Source organism: Anopheles ziemanni, chromosome 2, assembly GCF_943734765.1.
Source record: "Anopheles ziemanni chromosome 2, idAnoZiCoDA_A2_x.2, whole genome shotgun sequence".
Taxonomy (NCBI): Eukaryota; Metazoa; Arthropoda; class Insecta; order Diptera; family Culicidae; genus Anopheles; species Anopheles ziemanni.
In genome coordinates this window covers 89,819,405-89,839,051 of record NC_080705.1, presented here as the reverse complement: position 1 = coordinate 89,839,051, position 19,647 = coordinate 89,819,405, and the positions used below count along the sequence as shown (strand labels likewise).

The window sequence follows — 19,647 nt, the reverse complement described above, 5'->3', positions numbered from 1 at the left end:
TACCGTTGGCCCCATCTCTGCACTCTCCGTGTCGATCCTTCAAAGGATATGGCCGATGGGCGCACACGGGAAAAAAGTGGGAACAATTTTCCTTTATTTCTCACTCAAATCCTAACGATTGCAAGGTGCTGTTAATCCCTTCCACAAATGGGAAAACCCGGAAGACCGGTCATGGACACAACGGATATGGTTGGTCGTTTGTGGGAAGAAGGACAAATGGAAGAATTTTTCCCGAGAGTACCGGTCCAGTTGGCATCAAGGAAAGCGTGCGATAAATGAGCACGTGTCAGTCCATCAAGTAACACCATTTTGGTCCTTTCGGATAAGTGTCAGTCTTTGAGAATGTATTTTACAAAACACTCGATTGATTGAAAAACCTATCCAGATTTCTTAAGAAGTTATTTTTGAGTGGCACAATATGACCACTATAAAATGTGACGGTTGTTTGAGAAAACGGTCAACGCCACTTCCACACGGATGACATAAAACAGTTGGTAAAGCATGTCACTCCCACCCCAGATTTCCCTAAACCAATCCAACGTGCGCAAAAGTTTGTGCAAGCTTCACGTTACATACATAATCAACGTCACTATTGAAATATTCACGAACTGGGGCAAAAATTGTTTTCTGGAAAATTGCATTTTGTCCCACGGCGGCGGGCTTTGACTGAAACTTTTTCTTAAAACCCGAAACGATGCAAATGCAAACGGTAGAAACTAAGGAAAACTTCTTCCATCGGTCCTCCCCTTCACACACCGAAGGATGGAAAACGAAGCAGCTTTTTTTCCGTTCAACTTTTCCTACTCAAACGAATTTTACGGACCGGGTGGCTCTCTCTCTCTCTCTCGCTCTGTGGGGAGCAATCTGTTCTTGGCGATTGTCGCTCCACGTCCGACAACTTCATTCCGTTACGGGCCATATATTACATTAACTTAACTAACAACAATTTTTCTTTCGCCAGCATCCCGACACCACTGGGCACCCCGTGTCCGTGGTTGCTGCTTGTGAGCATATTTTGAAGTTCTTCTACTTCAAACAGATTGACACTGCACGAAAGTGGAAACGGAGAAAAACCATGCAGCCAACAGCCATCTCCGCCTTTCCTCTTCTCGCCCTTCTGGCGGCAGCAGCCGCTCATTCTTTAATATAATTATGGTTGAATAAAATTATTAATGAGACTTTTCGTTCTTTGTTTTTATCTTTGCCCGCTGTACAGCGCCAACCAACTTCTCTATCATTTCACTGCGCTCATTGGCGACGTTTAATAGTGAAAGAAGGTTTTCCCGCGGCAAAGACGCACCCACCCGCGACTAAGAAACGAACGAACGGGGGGCACTTGAATGTCGTGCAAAAGTTGTCACCTACGCGGTTTCCACGACCGGCGTCGGCGTGATTTACCAAGAGCCCGGGGTTCGAGGGGGATAGCAAAGTGCTAGACAGAAGATTGTCCCCCCGCCCTACCAGAGCGTCATCGATGCGCCTGCCAGCAGCGTTGGATGCACGAGCATCACGCAAGAAACGCTTCCACAAGCCCGTTTCTGTAGAAAATGTTTCCAACGAGAAAGAAAGTTAGCTTGGCGTAAACGAAGGACGAAGAAGATGTGCTAGACTCTGCTTTCAGAGAAAACGTGTCGAAGAAGTGGAACAGTGAGACTTAAAGTGATAAAAATCTTACCCTCTCCCATCTCGTCTGAGGACGAAGGAATTCGAGCGCACGTATCGCGACGGCTCCCCCAAGTGTCTTTCGCAAAGAATACCAAACTGATGAATAATGAGTTGTCCCAGCAAAATAGTTCAAATTAACGGATTTGATTATAGTGGCGAACGTAATTCGATTGCGAGACGTAACGCCACCAGATTGTAGGGGGTGTAATTTTATTTGCTAGCAAACAAATGTGCGCAATGAAGCTTCGACTTGCACAAACCTGAGAGGGTACACAATTTACTTTGCAACATTTTGTACCTCAATTAAGCGAAGTTATTTTATATTCGAATCATACCGTTTAGAAAATGTCTCCAAAAGGTGGGTAACTTTTTCACGTCGATAGGGATATTTTGTTCAATTCATGCAAGAAACACTTAAAAGGCATCGCGATTTCATATTTTCCTATCGTTTATAGTCATGAAAACGGTGGTACTTTAATTTCCGATACACGGTAAACTGATAAGACACGGAGCGTTTAGAAAGGACAAGGAACTAAATCGCAAAAAGTTCTTCTTAGATATCGTTTCCTTTTTTACTTTTCCTTCAGTGCTTAATGCTGTCTATCGGAATGGTAGCAGTCGTAAGATAGCGTTCTTGCCTTTCACGTTTCCCTGGCACTTTTTTCGGGGCAAAAAAGTAAGTACCCTACAACGAAAATTTAATTTACATTAAGAAGTACTTAAACTTTTTTTGTATCCGTGTTTTACAGAGCTGGCAAATGGATTTTTGTTAAACGGTTCATTGAATTGCGTTTGATATTTTCTCGACTGTTTTAAAATTGTGGAAAAGGTAACTGTAAAGGAAGTAATTCTATCGATGATTCTTGCAAATCATTTGGAGAATTGTTTTCAAGAACAAGACCTTGGCAGTGCAAATAATACAAACAAAAATAAACTCGAAACTAAACTTATATTTTATAACAGCTTCTTATCCTGCGAAATGAATAAAAATACTTACATTGCACCGACGTAAAGGGCATCCCGTTCCTCATCTAGGTAGAACGTTCTATAATAAAACTTCCCACACTGAAACTCTCGGACATGATCTGCAAGTAAAGAAAGAAAAAAAAACATCACAATTAGTTCGTGCAGAATCGGTTTTGGTTCAATCTAAATGAAACTTTAAATACGAACAGTTCCGTCGTGTTCGACCACTGCAACGTGGAGCAATCGAAACGAAAATGTCAAGTTCGTTGAACTCCATGTAATGCATCAAACTGTGCTAATGGATTTATTTTTATCAAACAGCCAACCTCGAACCGGCGATCATTAATTATTTATGCAATCGGGCCTTTGTGAAACGAGCTGATCGGTGCGTTCGAACGTCTTATTGACGTCTGTTTTTGGGGGGAGGTCGACAACGGATAGGCTAAAACAACACCACGACGGTGGACGGTGTGGAAAACGACACCATTTATCCATTACTTCTACCGTGCCGCTCGAAAAATATACCAATCAGGAACGCATCGGATCGTAAAGGTTGTTCGGTTTTCGCCCCGACATCACTTACTTTTCCCTTTGCTTTGGTGGGCCGTTCTTGGTCCTTTTGCTCATCCTTCTTTTAGCAGGAGGGAAATGGGGCAGCTCATTTAGTATGCATTAAATTCAATAAAGAAATCCATTACGGAAAGCGATTCCACCACATACGCACAACCAAAGGTGGAGTGAGTGGTCGATCGGAAGACGGTTTTTCGTTGGTTGGAAGATGATTTTTGCGCAACTGAAAAGGAACACTCCAAAGGACTGGAGACAACGGGATGCTGTTGTCCTGTTGCATGATTTCATGCGGAAACGGACCGCGGTGTAGCTTGTTGCATTGAACAAAACGGCAAGGGGAGAGAGAACGGGTGGTGAATGAAGAAATCACATTACGATATTGATGCAACATAGGGAGAGAACATGCTGAAAAAATAAAAGAACTATCAAAGCATTGAGGGCGATAGGTTAGGCGTCATATAATGACCCCAAACAGGGTACTTTCGGTGACCGAAATTGATGGTAATAATGGTCCTGCAAAGGCGGAGTGTATATCCACTTGGGAGCAGTAGCACCCGATTGCCGTCATTTTCGACCAAAATATAAACCCATCGGATAGCAACCGACCAGCAGCAGCAATTCGGTCGGTGAGCTGGTCAAACCCATTCTGCTCGCCCGGCAAAACAATCCCCGGAAGCTCCCAGTGGAACTAATAACGCACCCGTCCCCGGGTACCATCTTCCCACCCAATTTTCGGACCGACCCCCGGTGGTCGGAAGGGCTTTGCGCTTGGCTCTGGCCAGTGTCGGACGTTTTCCCCCAGTGAAGAACCAGGGGGACTTTTGTTTAAGGACGCAATCGTGTGCAACTTGTTACCACCACACCACGGAGGGACACTTTATTGCAAACATGGAATCGATACCGTTTTCCGGAATCGACTGTTGCAGAGCGACCTACAGGCAGGACACCGCACTATGATTGGGTAGTCGTCTTCTGGGAATTGTCTTATATTGGATTTCGATTGCGACGGCCAGAGAGAATGAGAGAGAGAGGGTTGCCCGGGTTCAGGCTATAGACGTTTTCCCTAGCACCGACCGACCTCCACACGTTTGTGAGTGTCTGGAAAACATACCCGACGACCTCGGGCCCACTCACTGGTTGCACTGGAATCGTTCTCCTTAGCCGCAGGATAGCCGTCTTCGATGTGAGTGAACGGGGCGGCCGTCCACTTCCGGTACGTGGGAAAGGACAACTCCAGTGGACTACGGTGGAAATGAAATAAAGAATGACATACATAGCACCCGGGAGGAAGCAAACCAGCAACCTCCTCGTCTAGACTGTGATTAAATTGAGGTTATGGTCTGCAGTACCCCAATACTGAACCCACGACGACGAAGCGAAACCCTTTCTTACACATCTGTTCCACGAGCAAGAGCAGAGAACAGACTCTTATGAAGAGCATACGTTTCGCAACGGTCCTTTTGACCGAAGTCCGAACGGGTGCGTAGTGAAAAAATGGATCGTGATCCACACAGCTGAACGAACAGGGACCAATGCGACCTATACAACTTTATTACAAGAGTTTCTGCGGGAGAGTGTGGGGAGCAATGAAAAATAAAGTGCTTGAAAGTACGTGCAGCTGAAGTTATCAAGAAAGGGAATCAACTGTAAACCGTGGAAGGCACAAAATTGAAAAATTTCCTCAGCATAAGACTTCACTAGGAGTGGTAAAATCTAGAGTTGTCTAAATCTGATTCAGATTCTGAATGAATCTCTCTCCCTTATGAGACATTCATGAATCTTTCGTCGAGAGATTCATGAATCCCAAAGACACACCAAATGACGAAACGTCACCAGCCAAAAATGGGCTGAGGGATCCCCTTTTTTTGGTCGCATTGTCCACGCCTATGAAAGAATCGGGGAGATTCATGACAGATCCATGAAAGATTCATGAAGATTCATTAAAGTTTCGAAAGATTCATTAATCTTCGAAGATTCGAATCCGCAAAGATTCATTAAGCACAACACTAGTAAAATCCTTACTAGGCGTGATAAAATCTTTCAACAACTATATAGCATATATTTTAAAGTATGGTACAGTAATGGTACAAACTAAGATTTATTTAAATGAATTGGTTGATAATTTGGCTTTCTTTCAAAACAGCCACCCTGTAATTGCTTACTGAACAAAGTAACGAAGCGCCAGATCTTCCAAGTCTGTCAACGTAGACTTCCCGGGTACTCAGTGTTAAATTTACCATGAACTTAATTTGGACATTATAAATCGTTTTAGCGGTATTTCGCACTATTTAAAGTGCTGAACAACAGTTGTTTCCTTTTCCCTTTCTGTTGTCATTCCAAAGCTTTCCGAGGCGGTTCCTAATTGATTACACAATATTCGTTTATCCTCGTCTTACAATCCCGTAAAGCAATGATCGAGTACTTTCCTTTGGTTTTCAGCCTCAAGGACTTCTACTGAGTTGGTACGAATAAAACCAGCCGGTTTGATGCAAAGAAGCAGCGGAAGAAAAAGTGTAATTTGAGTTAGAGGTCTTTTATCTTGGGTGACGCTCGTCGTGCCCATTCTCCTTTTCACCATTATGGTTAGCTTCATTCCATCCCGGGCGAAAGAAGTTCAACGCTTCCACCAACTGACACCAACGCCAGTTCATTCGACGACATCAGACCGCTGATAAATGAAGACAATTTATTAAAGGGAGCGCACCGCCAACGCATCCTTTCACCCGCGGGCGACAATGACCAAACTACAGCGAACTCAACAGTCATCAGGAGGATTGTGCGCTCCTTAACCGCCGCTTTTCTATCATTGTTTCATCGTTACCCAGGAAAGTGTAGCTTTATTGCCTGACAACTTTGTGGGTTAGTGGAGATGTTTTCTAAACTGTATACTTAAGTATAGGACATTAAACTGAGTAAAAAACACGAGTGGTAAGCAACCAACGATAAGTGGTTCTTTTGGAGAGCGGTCACAGGGAAGTTTTACGGATATCATACTGGAATGTAGCTCGTAGCTGTAGAAATATAAATTTGCAGTGAAGAGGATGACATTGGTTATGTGTCAAGCGTTGTTCACACATTAGCAACGTATCCATCTCTGAAGAGAGATCCCAAGTAAGTTGAGAGCAAAGTTCATCAAAAACTATTTGGTTTAGTCCAATATTACCGTAAGGATTTACAGCTCCCGAGTGAAGGAGGAACGTTAGAATTTCTTCCAACAACGGTATGCTTGCCAGCATACTTGATCAGTCAACAGATCATGTGAACACATAACGTTTACAAACATCGGATGCCACGCAAACGCCTCTTTTCCATTATCGAAAAACAATTTTCTTTGCCATGTTCGGCACGTCTGTTTGTTGGCATTTGATCTCCCCACAATCGATACACCGTAGCATCCAAACCAATTTGCGAAACCGCCATACACCGGGGCTTTCCCGGGGATGAGCCTGGCTCGCGAGCACACATTCAGGGTGGAACTTAAAAAAAACCCACAACACATAAGTTTCTTTCCCTCTATACCGACCGGTTGTCGGAAGGGAGGCTCTATCGACTACTTCCTTCCGGCTGTTGGCACAACATCCTATGCTCCGCGGAATCGTAATATCGCGAGGCTAAGAAATTTGTTGGGGGATAGTTTTTCCAGAGTGTTTTCTATTTTTTCCCCGGACACGGGTTCGCAAGCACAAAGCACACCAAATAGTCATCCTTCATCCCCGCAGGGGAGGGATGGAGAGCGAGGTAAGGGGAGTTGCTGAAAGTTGGCTCCAATTTTCCGAAGCGAACGGAAACGATAAAGTATCGGAGGGGCATCAGTGGTGCGTCCTTTTAAAAAAAAAATCTGCAGGCAAACGAAAGGCACACCGCACACACACCTTCGCCGTGAGATGAAATAGTCAATATACGGTGAACGTGCCTCGAATGCATAAACAACTGGTTGGGGAAAAGGGGAAAAAAACCCCTTAGCCAAGAAAGCCCTTGCTCGGGAAGATTGAAATCCAAAATTTGTTGGTTTTAGCAGAAGTTCAGGAAGCTCAACCGGAAACCTGGCAAGTGGGGAAGAAAGGCGCACAAGGTGAGTGAGAGTTCGCTTCCTAATTTTCCTTCGGCCATGTAAGTGAGACGCCGAACCAGCTGCAGGGCACACGAAGTCCAGCTTAATGTGGAAGAAGCCGGTGGAGCAGGGAGACACAGTACCTTCCATATCTCGAATGTGTGCTCCGGGAAACCATTTCCCTCATCTCAAGCGGAAGCCCAGACGTGAGTGTAAGGAAATGGAGAGTGTTTTAACTTTCCCGTCCGTACACATGGGCATCCCCCTCTGGCTCCGGTTTGCGGACCGGAAAATCCGAAAGAAAAACCCACCGTAGGCAAGAAAATTATCAAAGGATTTTGCTTTCAACTTTCCACCAGGCACGGGGCTTTTACCTTCGGGTGGCGTCGTCGTGCGTGTCTTGCGTTTGTGAAAAGTTCCACCCTGTCCAACATCTCGGGTCGGCGTGTAGCGCGGTTCCGGTTTCTCGGGTTTTCCTCACGCACAGCTGAGCAGGTGATGAAATCCTGAGCAGAATATTGGAGTGGAAATTTACAGTTCGTCCAAGCGACGGAACCTAGGCACCTTGGTGAGATGGAAGAAAACGAGAACACTCAACAAAAAGTGTAACCTAACCTTCCCTTCCCAGGTCCCTCTGCAGAGGTGTACGGGAAGGCTTCGAAGCGCTTTATGTTTTGCGTGGAATGACTAAAACTTTGAATTTCACTTTCGGCGAGCACACCACATGCTTCCACAGCAGTCTTATGGCACGATCCGAGGCCATGTTTTAGTTCAAGCTTAGCCCATCATCCATCCATCAAGAATCCGATGGCTGAATGCGTTCACTCAGTATTCTGGGCAGGTAAACAACCAAACGTAGGCCTCTCCTTTGGAGGGTTGGGACACAGTCTCTTGATCTTTTCAAGAGACCCAAATGGCGACGGGGTGGATTTTTTGCTATTCGTGGTTTTAAGCGAAGTTACGAAAACTGCAGACCGATATTACCACAACCGTTTATTTAATCCATCAGCACAAAGTGCGCTTTGCGGAATGGGGTGAGATTTTGTGGCCCATTCAAAAGTGGTTTAATTTTACGTGTGAATTATCGATTGGTAAAAACAAAATGATAAAATTGTAAATCTGTTAAACTTGGGTCTATAATCCTTAAAAACTTTTGCACTACAAAAGGTCCAATACGTACCCAGAAGAGACGGCAATGATTGATGATGAAACGGAAGAATGTTAAACAGTATCGGTTTTTACCTCAACCGACCGAAAATTCGCACAAAGAAGAGAATGTTAGCTGCACCACAGCTGCGCCCGGCGCAGCACTTGGGTTTTTGCATGCAAATTACTTGCATCCGTCTGCGGCAGGCATCGGCAATGTTAATCAATTATGTCAATAATTTTCATTTGATTAATTACTACCGGGCTGGATAATGAGGAAAGGTTGAACAATTGTTTCATGTCCCAAGGAAAACCGCGAGGCCGCGACAGAGCGAGAAAGGAAAGGCTTCATCTGGTTTCCATTTAAAATCACGTTCAGAACGCCCACAAAAGCGATGGCGCGATTGATACAAAGAGGGAGAGAGTGATGGAACGGACGAGGAAAACCAATGACACAGTGCAAATATGGATCTCGTTCGTACACTGTAAATAACACGGAAAAGAAAAACTGAGCCCAACACGGCACAATCGGACGGTACTTGGTTTAAACACTCAATTTCAATTGTTACCTCGTTAATCATATTTCACACTAATGAAAATAAAATGTTACACTCGGCGCCTGCAGCTGCAAGTAGAAAACCGACTCGCAAACACATGCAGCTGCTTTTCCAACATTTATTCCATTGCCAGCAGCATCCTCATGTGCAAGGGCAGGACGAGTAACAAATGCACCGATAATGGCTTTTTTTAAATAACTTTACGAATGACACATGAACCAATCGCAAACACAATCGATTCGTATCAGCTGCGGAATGGAAAAGAGAATGCAACAAAAAAAAAAAAATTGGGAAAGGAAAAGCTTCGTTCCATTTGGCGAGGTGTCACATATCACCACAACGTGGGATGCCTTACCCATGCGAAACACACACACACGGTGTGGTCGTGATGCCAATCATTATCCGCCGTAGTAATAGCGTTATCCCCCAAACGTCCACGGTATGCCAGTGGAAATTACCACGCAATTAGTGACGGGTTGTTTTTTGGCCATCATTATTGGCATTTTTTGGAAAGGTGTTGCCTTGGAGCAATCGAAACATCGGTATGCTCGATAATGGGAATCAATTGTAGGCCAACCAATTTGATTAATTCGTGTGATTGGGACTTACACAGGAGGTGAAGTAAAAGTATGCAAGCGGTTAAAGGTTGAATACAGTTCTGACGTTGGGTTAAATATTCAATTCAGTTCCATAAAAATATTGGCATTGTAAAAGAGGAAGAACTTTTCTGTAATGTGTCCGTAAATATTATGAGCACAGTAAAAAAATCGTATGAACATTACGAACAGACACATTTTGAAAATTAAGCAAAAATATGATTGTCAAAAATCAAATAAAATACAAATAAAATGAAAACAAATAAAACACACAACAATTACACGAGCTCGCAGCGTTCCGGGTAGCAAGAAAAGAACAAATTTGTATATACCCATTTTCAAACGATCAATCGAGCTTTTTACCAATTGCGAACACGGTCGAACACCTTGTAACTGATGGAAGATGCTGGAAGGTAGAAAATCGTTTTCTCGAAAGAATGGATAACTTTCTTTTCACCGACCCATTATCCACGACCCTACCAGAGTGAGAGCGAACGAAGGAGAGTGAATTCCAGACAGTGGAAAATCTGGAGACGGATAAAGCCAGCGGACCAAAGCCGACCCGTCTCGGGCCAAAGTTCGAAATAAAAGGATGACGTAAAGTGAACGAGCTCCACTCCACTCGCCAGCTGGGATCGGATCAACGAGGATTTTTTCTCTTTCGTCTTTCTTCTTTTGCTTTCTTTTTCTTTCGTCTTTCTTCTTTTGCATCACAACTTCTAGGTGAAGATTAGAGGAGTTATCGTCGATTATTCTGAGTTTATTAGTCCCACCTATTTCCAACGCGCATAACGTTGTTGGACGATTTTTCAATTTGTATCAGTCTTCAACGCAAATTGTAGAAAAAGGATTAAGAACGGGGTTGTTGGATGTAAAAAAAGGGTTATCGGACGGAAATAATCTGTATTCAATAGGGCAAAGTGTGTCGGGAATATCTAAGAGCTTGAAAAAAATCTGGCTCAACGATGCAAGAAGGAGAACTTGCTCAACAATTTAATAGTTATTGCCTCTGATTAGTCAAAAATGGGAAGAAAATCAATTTTATTCTTTTAAAATATACTAAATGTCAAATATATGATACTTTCACATGGATAAACCTGTTTAAATTCCAAGGATCAACAGCTTTTCGACAAACTCTTTCTCACCCAATCTGTTTCACAAACACATAACATATTCTAAGCTAAACGAACAATCGAAGAAATAAAAACAAAAGAAGGTAACCAACAAACGAAGAAACCAGAAACGAGAAAATGTCGATGGAGCTTATTTTATCGGTCAAAAAGCATGAAACCCTGCCAGCAATATGAAAAACAAAAACAAAATCTCAGTCTCAGCATGTGTTTGGCTGTAGTATACCATCCTTCTGGCTTGAGATGGTATGTTACGATAAATCACCGCACAAGTTGTGAGGAAAATATTGTGACATTTTTTCCGACAAGGGACCAAAGATTGGGTGCTAGTTTTGTTTTCGCTCACTATGGGGAGTGTGGTACAGCGTGGAACTGTTGCTGCCAGTATTGTTTTCAGATGTAGTTTATGTGTCACGTTGCCAACATTGGTATTTGACCCATTCGAAACCCTTACTGAATTGATGTGTAGGGCCCACAAACTTGTCCTTTTTTAAATACTGACAAATCAAAGCTGGAAGGCACAGGAGAAGATCGCTTTGGTTATTCTCTCGTGCGGCGTGTAGATTTTCTTTTTTATTTGATTCATCAAATGAAGTTACAAAAGCGACAAACTTTTCTTGGCAATGTAAACATGCCGGTTTCACCCACATCAACACGTGCTAGAGGGTTTTAAAGGGAACGACTTGCTTTTGGTGATCGTCCTACCCTCAAGCGCTGGTTCCTTTTTCTCGATTTGGTGTGAATACATGGCGTTTCGCTATGATCCATTTTCCGTCACCGGAACCCGTTCACTATTTTCCTGATGGGCGGACTGAGAGTGTTTGAGTGGACTCTTTGAATAAACTTTCAGCTCGCCTGCTGACTTTCCGACAGTCTTTGTTCTGGACCGGCTTCGACAAACCAACTCAAAGGCGCCTCTACCTTAGTCCCAAACCGGACCGGCCAACATTACAACCGCACACCAAGGTCCTATTGACACACGGACGGTTTCATCCGCTCAGTTTTCCTTTAGCTCCACCCCGTCCCTTCACACCTCTGTCCCGCATCAACACGCCTTGGTATGAAAGAAAACACAACTTTCTTAATTCTCAAATAAATTGAGTGACATTTTTACTGCTCTTGCGGCCAAACATACAGACACACAAACATGCACACCATCGTATCCGTCCTTGGTGGTACCTTTTTCTGCTTTTCCTCGCATTCCTATTAGCCCTAGCTGCTGACCAACAACCACCACCACCACCACCATACCAACACCCTAACGCCGGACGGAAAGGACTAGAGATGGATGTGGTATAATAGAGAACCAGCAGAAATACTCCGAAGCCGGCCACCACTTGATGATGAAGTCAAACATGATCCTCATAAGTTAATGCGCTCCCTTCCCCATTTCCCGCCCCTCACAACTCCTCTGCGAAGGCGAGCAAGCGATTACCGCCCCATCGTAGTCGCCCTTCGGCCATCTAAAGGAGAAAAGTAAAGGCACCGACCATCCGAGGTGAAAACTTTGTCAGGATGAAGCGGGCTTTTCATTTTTCATCAAATAAATAATGGGAGTGAATTTATTTAGTGGGATTTTCCTGACACCTTGATAGCGCGCGCTTTGCACAAACGATGCCTACAAGTTCGAACCATTAGGACAAATGGTGGCAGTGGGGTGGGGGGAGGTAAGTTTTACAAGGCCGTCGCCGGCGGGATTCAGGATGCGTAGGGAGCCTATCTGGACCCTTACTGAACACTACCACCACCATCGTGCACTCTGATCCTGACCTGATCCTCCCGAAAGGGAGCTCCAGTCAAGCGTTTTCAGATTCCTAGAAAGGAGCCTTAAGCTTGCACTGGACCAGACTAATTCATCAATGTCAGTTCGATGTGCCATGGGTGAGGAAAGATCGTTAGAGCTTTGACCGTGGCCACAGCCATAGATTTTAGATCTTTACCTATTAAACGGTTCCACGATATTTTAAAGCAATAATTTGGAAAACTTGTAAATAAGGTTTTGAAATTTGTTGTTATAAATACAAATACTACTAGAAAGTTCATCCAGAGCCTTTTTACACACAAAAGGCCCATCCTTCTTTTATCAAGGATTAATTTTCGAAAATGCGAGTCAACGCTGAAACTCCCCCAATTGTTTCACAATTAAGGATAAGTCGTCTAGAAGCCGTACTATTTTGGTGGAGCGAGAAGTTGGCTTTGGAGCAGGCACAAATTATAACAAAAAAACCTGTGCACGTGCCTATATGAGCAGCGCATAATATATCACTTCTCCCACACCACCATCTAGCCGTCGGCCATTAAGCGTACCACGGACTTCGGTACCCCAACAACCCGCGGTACACACGGAAAGACGCACAGGACTCTGGTGGGTAATTCTCATAAATTTTTGATTACGCCAACATTTGAGCGCTAATATCGACACGCATATATTATGATTTACATGCACCGCACAGTGGTTTGGTTGAACCCTCGGCGGAGTTTCGAAATGTTTTCCCCGTCCCAACAAATTATCCATCGCAAGTGTTTTGTTTCAGATTTGCTCCATGGTGGATTTGGATGGACTTTCTCTACACAAACAAAATGAGAATGAAGGAAAACCAAACAATGGAGAGCATGAACAGGTATGCAAAGTGTGCTCAACTATTTAACTGAAAGCCGATCGAATCACTGTTTGCAAAGGATGAAATGCTTCACTCCGCAATCTTCACCAGTTTCTAATTGAATTAACGAGGGAGAATTTATCCGTCTGTACGATCATCACCTACGAACAACAATAACGAAAATTCTTGTCATTTTGTGCTTCAAATCAAAACTCAACAAACACAAGGAGAAGCGGTTGTAAAATGCCGATTGAAAACATAAATTTAAACGGCATTGAATAGAAATCATTTGTTTAGTAATATATAACAAGAGGATAACACTATTTGAAGATTAATTAAATACAAATCACATAATTGATTTTAACATAAGACAAACATCAGTTTAATATTACGCGAACCTTTGATGAACTTCAAAAAACCCACTTAAATCAACTCAAATGTTAATAGCTAACATTTTTGAAGCATTTTGCAGTAATTTGTCAAATTGTTTTCCTCCGTTCTACGGCCCTAAGGATTTCATTTTACACGATCAATAGAGTAAAAAATATAGAAAAAGAGACTCGACATCATGCTCTGATTTCTCAGGAGAATTTTTGGAATAGACGAATTCAAACTACAAAGTGTAGTTGCCATCTTAGTGTCATCAAAGAGAAAATGTTTACGATGGCAAAATTATTTTTAATTCGTTTCTTATAACTTGCAATAACATTGTTTCTTGTACACGTATACCACAAACAATGATTTCTACACTTTCTTAAATTTGGCAGCTAGTTGCACTAAGCAGAACTGATGAGTCTGAGCTTTAGAACGATGGTTTTGTTTTTCAATCAGAAGAAATTATTCAACTATACCTTTTTCTACCACTTCGTCTGTTCCCCCCAGCAGCGAATCTCAAGTTTATTTGATATAAAACGTTACATTTCAACGCTAAAAAACGAAATCGAAACTCTTCGTTGAACATTAACTAACCGCTAACCTAGCAAGCGCCAAAATCGATGATTTCCGTCACCTTTCCACGACCTCTTACCGCGGCACAAGCAATAAAGGTAAATATATTAGCTTCACTAGAGGGGTGAAGATGGGGAAAGTGCTCTAACTTTACCCTATGACTTCCAGTCGATACGAGTTTCTTTTCCAATCATTTACCAAAGCCCACCCCGACGTCCCACCAAACTCCGTTCGCCGCCCCAAAAGAGGAGCGTGTGTTCTGAGTCGTTGGATAAAACCGAAGGCGCGCCCAAACCGCGGGTATAATATCGATCAACCCCCTCTATTCCCCCACAGCAAATCAACTGTGGCATCGGGCGGCAACGTTTAATTGTGGTTGTGGATGGGACAAAAAGGGGACCCGGAAACCCTCGGAAAACATACCGGAATTGATGGATTGAGGAAAACGATTGCGCGCTCAGTTTTTCCTGGATGGCAGGGGCTGCGTTAGGGCAAAATAAACGACACCCCAAAACCGGGCCCCGGTGTCGAATCAAAACTCAGCTGGCGCGAAACGAACACCAGCGAGCTTGCCCAAGATCTCTTAGGCGACACAACAGCGACGGAAACGACCACCGTATGCGATGCCGACCGAGCGAGCAGCGATGCGGAACCCGGAAGTGAAGTTAAACTTGCCCAAATTGACTTTCAACTTGGTGACTCTTTCGCCGGATTTTCCTGAAGGGTATCGGAGGGATTTTCGGTAAGTATTTTTTGGTCCTTTTTCGTTTTCCATTCTCTGAAGAGAAACAATAATGCGATGCCGTCGTGAATAAACAAAAAAGGGACTTTTTATATATTTGAATATCGATTTCCACCGCAGTTAAGATACTTCAAACATTGGAATGATATCGATTTAGATGGTAGAATTAAATAATTTAAAAATACTCTACACATTGATGCATTGTCGAATAGCGTGTACGTAGGAGCAGTACAATGTAATATACTTTAAAATAAATTCTAGAAGCTATATGATAATTCTAGAAAATATTTTACCAAGCATACGTTGCTCGTCTCTTCACGTGTTTGACAAAGGTTGAAAAAAGAGGTAGATAAAAAAAACAACAGTTCGGAAGAAACCCCCCTTAAGTTGTCCCGGTATTTATATGAATGATATATTTCCGATTCTCATTATCATTCATTACGGCAGTCGTTTCTTAGAGGTTTTTTTTCCATCTTACCTTTATTTCAGAACGGTTTTATTTTCCTCCCCTTCTTTCGGTAAAGATACTTCTCTGCGTGCCTCTACGACTTCATACTGCTGCTTTCCGGCCCCCGGGTGACGTACGGTACAGGAAAATTTGCATAAATGTTTAATTTTATGAAAAATTACACAACATGGGAAAATTTAGCGCTCCGCCGAACGGATCGTACCCTAATCTTTTTTCTGCCCACCGTTTTCCACGAGCTATACAAGACTACACATGGTATTCTTTTCAATTCTTTTTTTCTTCTCGCTGCTTTTCCTTGACGTCAGTGTCCTTCCCAAGAGACTTTACAGGCACATACACAGCGACGAAGGCTTTTTCAGTTGCTAACCACCAGAAAACCATTTAGAATGCTGGTATATGAGCTGGCAACCCATTGGGGAAAACCCGTGGTGGACAAAAGGACGACTTAAATGAAAAAAAAAACGTAAAAGCAGAACGATCATTAATTCAAACAATTTTCTTCTTCATTCAGCGAATCGCGAGCAAAAAAATAATAATAAGAAAGCACAATAGCAGACCCACGCCACAAATTATTCGCTCATTTGACGACCATTTGTCGTAGAAATAGGCGTACTGCGTTTCTATTCTAACTATTGTTGACGTTTCCCCGGATGTAGAGGTAGAGACCAATCCCCAGCGGATAGATCACGGGATGGCGGGGTGGAGAGGTCGGTTGATGCGATGAATGTGGTCGTTTTAAAAACGGAGCACCTTCCTCAAATCACAACACAAACCGCATTCATCAGGTGAAAATTACACTTTATGATGCCTGCAAGCTGTTCTACGCAACATTCTGTCTTGCGAAAGTTGAATATATGTTCGTCAAAATAAAATACCTTGGGAAACGATATTAGTTTCTGATCATTTTATGAACAAATCTAGGAAAAATAATTAACTTTTGTGCTAGTAAAGAATTTTAGAAAATGTAGAGCCACTGATCCAGGTTAGACAACTCATTCTCCAAACCCGAATCCATCAACGCCTTCGTTCCGGAGGAAAGCGAGTTCTTAAGAGTGTCATAAATGCTTTTCAACACTTCCTCATTTAATCTAAAATCTTTTCCAAACTATCATCGACCGAGCGCCGGTGCCCGACCTTCGCTAGTTTGGTCGTTAATCTCTTGCTCTTGATCCTTTTCAACAAGCGGATGTTTTCACCCTGGTAGCCACCTGCCGCATCCTCATCTCAGCCAATCATGCCTACGCTTTGGATTTCTGGTTAGCGAAAACGGTGCTCTTGAACAGCGAGGCGAGCGTCTTCAAAGGAAACCGACCTATTAAAAGCACGACGGAAGCATACACCCCGAGATGGATGAATGACGCGCACTATCTATTCACTACGCCTAACGAACACACGTTACGGGGTGTTAGGCTGCGGGGTGAGAAATGTAAGCAAAAGACGATCGCAAGTGTTTGGATAGGAACAGTTTAAAATACACCACCGCGCCACTCACTGCGTCCGTTAAAACAAAGGTTCATTCTGCCAACGCGAGACCGTAGCATCAAGGTAAGGTCCTGAAAGGATAGCGACGTTTGGAGCAATTTCTCTTTCTTCCGAACCATACGCAGGCGTGGGCTGCGGTGACTCGCTCAACTCCAGCCTGGCTGATGCCGGTGGGAAGTAGATTAGTAAACTTTATCCAACCCGGCTTACGATTGTTATGAATATAAATTAAAAGGTGATTTACATAATATTTAAATCATAATTCATCATAGTTGCTGTTGTTCTTTCCACCATCACCGACGCCATCATCATCATCTTCATCATCAGCTTCGGCAACGGGTTTCTTCATGTGATCATCTCAATAATCACGGTTGTCATCGTGCCATCGTTTTCGTATCACTCATCGCTTTGCTGGGAAAGTGAACGGACAGAGCGTGGACCGTCGCCGGAGCGTCGCCATGTTTTCGTCGGAAAAACAGAGTTTTACAGAATGAACATAAGCACAACCTAAGAAGTGGTGATTTATGGTCGACAATCGTCGTCCGTACACTATTTTGCTCTCGGTTCCCGGAGTTTGCTTGATCCATTTTCTAAAAGGGCACATCACAGGGAGATGTATTTTAGAACGCAAAAGATTTTGGTCGGAGGGTGTTAAGATGGATTAAGCTTTGATTCCCAAACCAGAAGTGGAATTAGCAGCTTTCACTCTCCTGTTCACTAGTTCTCTCTCCCCAGCCTCCCATCTCGTAACACGGAAGATGGATGATGGCGCACGGTTAATGGGAACGGGAATTAGTTGCGCAATTGTGCGCTTCGTTTGTTTCGTGGAAGCGAACGCTGCTTTCGGCGCGATTCATCTTCAGTCCGGGAATCGAAAGTGAGCCACCTCCTCAAGTCCGCCGTCCGGACATGAATGGGGAAATTATACGATAAGCATTAGTGCAAACCCAAACCCACCCGCCGTTTGCCACCCATTTCCGAAGAAAGATAACGACTGTCCACTTGAAGCGCGAGTGAAGGAAACAATGAATGAGCCTCGGTGAGTCCGCATGAGCTACAAGTGAGCACGAAGGCGCACTGGGTGAAGGACACTAATTTCTTATCACAACAGTCGCAACAGATGAGTTTCTTTCTGGTGTTAGTAGAGGATTACAGCTGAATGGGAAAATAATCCCGGCAAATTAAATAATTGGCTTCCCGTTTATGCTTGAGACAAGTGATTCTGTGCGCAGTAGGGCGAGAGTTTTAAGTAATGTTATTCTATTCAATTTAAGCTACAAAAAGTATATGGTTAAAACCTTTTTTAAGGGATCAATAAAACATATAAAAATATAGCCGCTCTAAAATTTCAACTTTCAAAATTCGCTATTGGAGTATTCAGCATACTGGATAAATCTAGATATTACCCACAAATTATTAAGTGTGATGATTACTCAAAAATTTCATCTCAACAAAGTACAACGTTCCTTCAAAAATATTCAACAACAATTCAAGAATAGCATTCATGGAAGGAGTAGAATTTTAAGAACTTGGCTTGTGATGTAAGACCACGCTGTTAGTTTAAAAGTAACTTTTAGAATACGTGGCTTTAAAGATGAAAACTTGTGACTTCTCTTTAAATGTACTAGTTTTAAAAATTAAAATGATTGAAACCAAGAATGTAACACAATTGAAGGCTTCTGTTCATCCATACCACCAAACGTAAGGTTATGAATGAGTAACAGCATGACTGTGGGAAGTCGATTGGAAAAATTGTAAAGGAATAGAACATAAAAAAAAACCGATAGATCTTAGTTGAGCCATCGCCCGCCGTTGGAAAGGTAGGACGGAAAACCAAAGAACACGTTGCTAACAACGAAGCCTCCTCCTTTTTGCAGGTGAATTTCCCGCAGCCCATGGTGGATCCCGCATTCCCTTTCTCACAGTACCGAGAAACGGGGAGTAAATTGAATAAAATTGAAAAATTACTCATCCTTGAAGGAGAAGTGACACTATCAAAGCAATTTCCTTTCGCCGGCACGTAAGCCGGGAGAGGAGTCTTGCAGTTTCCCAGGTTTCTCCCGGACCGAAGTATCTTTCGAGCACGCATGTGTCGGCCGTTAGTTGAAACCCACCCCTCTTCCGGCACGCTACTCCGGCAACAGCATGTACAAGGGTGTAAAGTTTTTCATCCATTTCCTCCGTGATGCGTACCACCTCTGTGGGGGGTGGGACAGCAGGAGCGCACTCTCTGAAAAATGGAAAATTGTCCCCATGGTGGAGGATGATTTACCGACGCGTACGATAGACCTGCCCCGTCACAGATAGGCGAACAGGTGGGCATAGAATGGAAATGAAAAAAGAAAAAAAAACCTATCACAATCACCACCACCACCATCAAGGAAATTCCTTCGGGCTGGGTTTTCCCTGCTAGATGAGCACGGTTGAGTGAAGTTTAGGTGAAGGGTCTCTATGCAAGGGAAGCATTAGAGTGTCGGGCCCGGCACAATCGGCCATTTGCCTTTTTTCTCATTTCCACGCCCGATGAAGCGAAACCGAGGCTGAACGGCCGGGAAAACCTCTCACCTTGTGTGGTTTTATAGACATCGTTTTCGCGTCGCACTCAAAGAAGCCAGACCGATGTATACGGCAACATGTAGTATTCATGTGGCTGGTTTTTTGACTCAAAACTAGTCGAAACGTAAATTGAAATAAAAACAGCACAAGATAAGATAGAGCTGTTTTC

General features: G+C 43.3%; 1 protein-coding gene across 1 annotated transcript in view; it reads right to left on the bottom strand.

Moving 5' to 3' along the window:
- The window catches only part of LOC131294702 (semaphorin-2A-like), a 171,091-nt gene that overhangs the window by 101,376 nt on the left and 50,068 nt on the right, over positions 1 to 19,647 (bottom strand). The window contains exon 2 of the mRNA XM_058322747.1: positions 2,663 to 2,750. Within this exon, the coding sequence (XP_058178730.1) occupies positions 2,663 to 2,750 (88 nt within the window). The remainder of the gene's footprint in view (positions 1 to 2,662; positions 2,751 to 19,647) is intronic.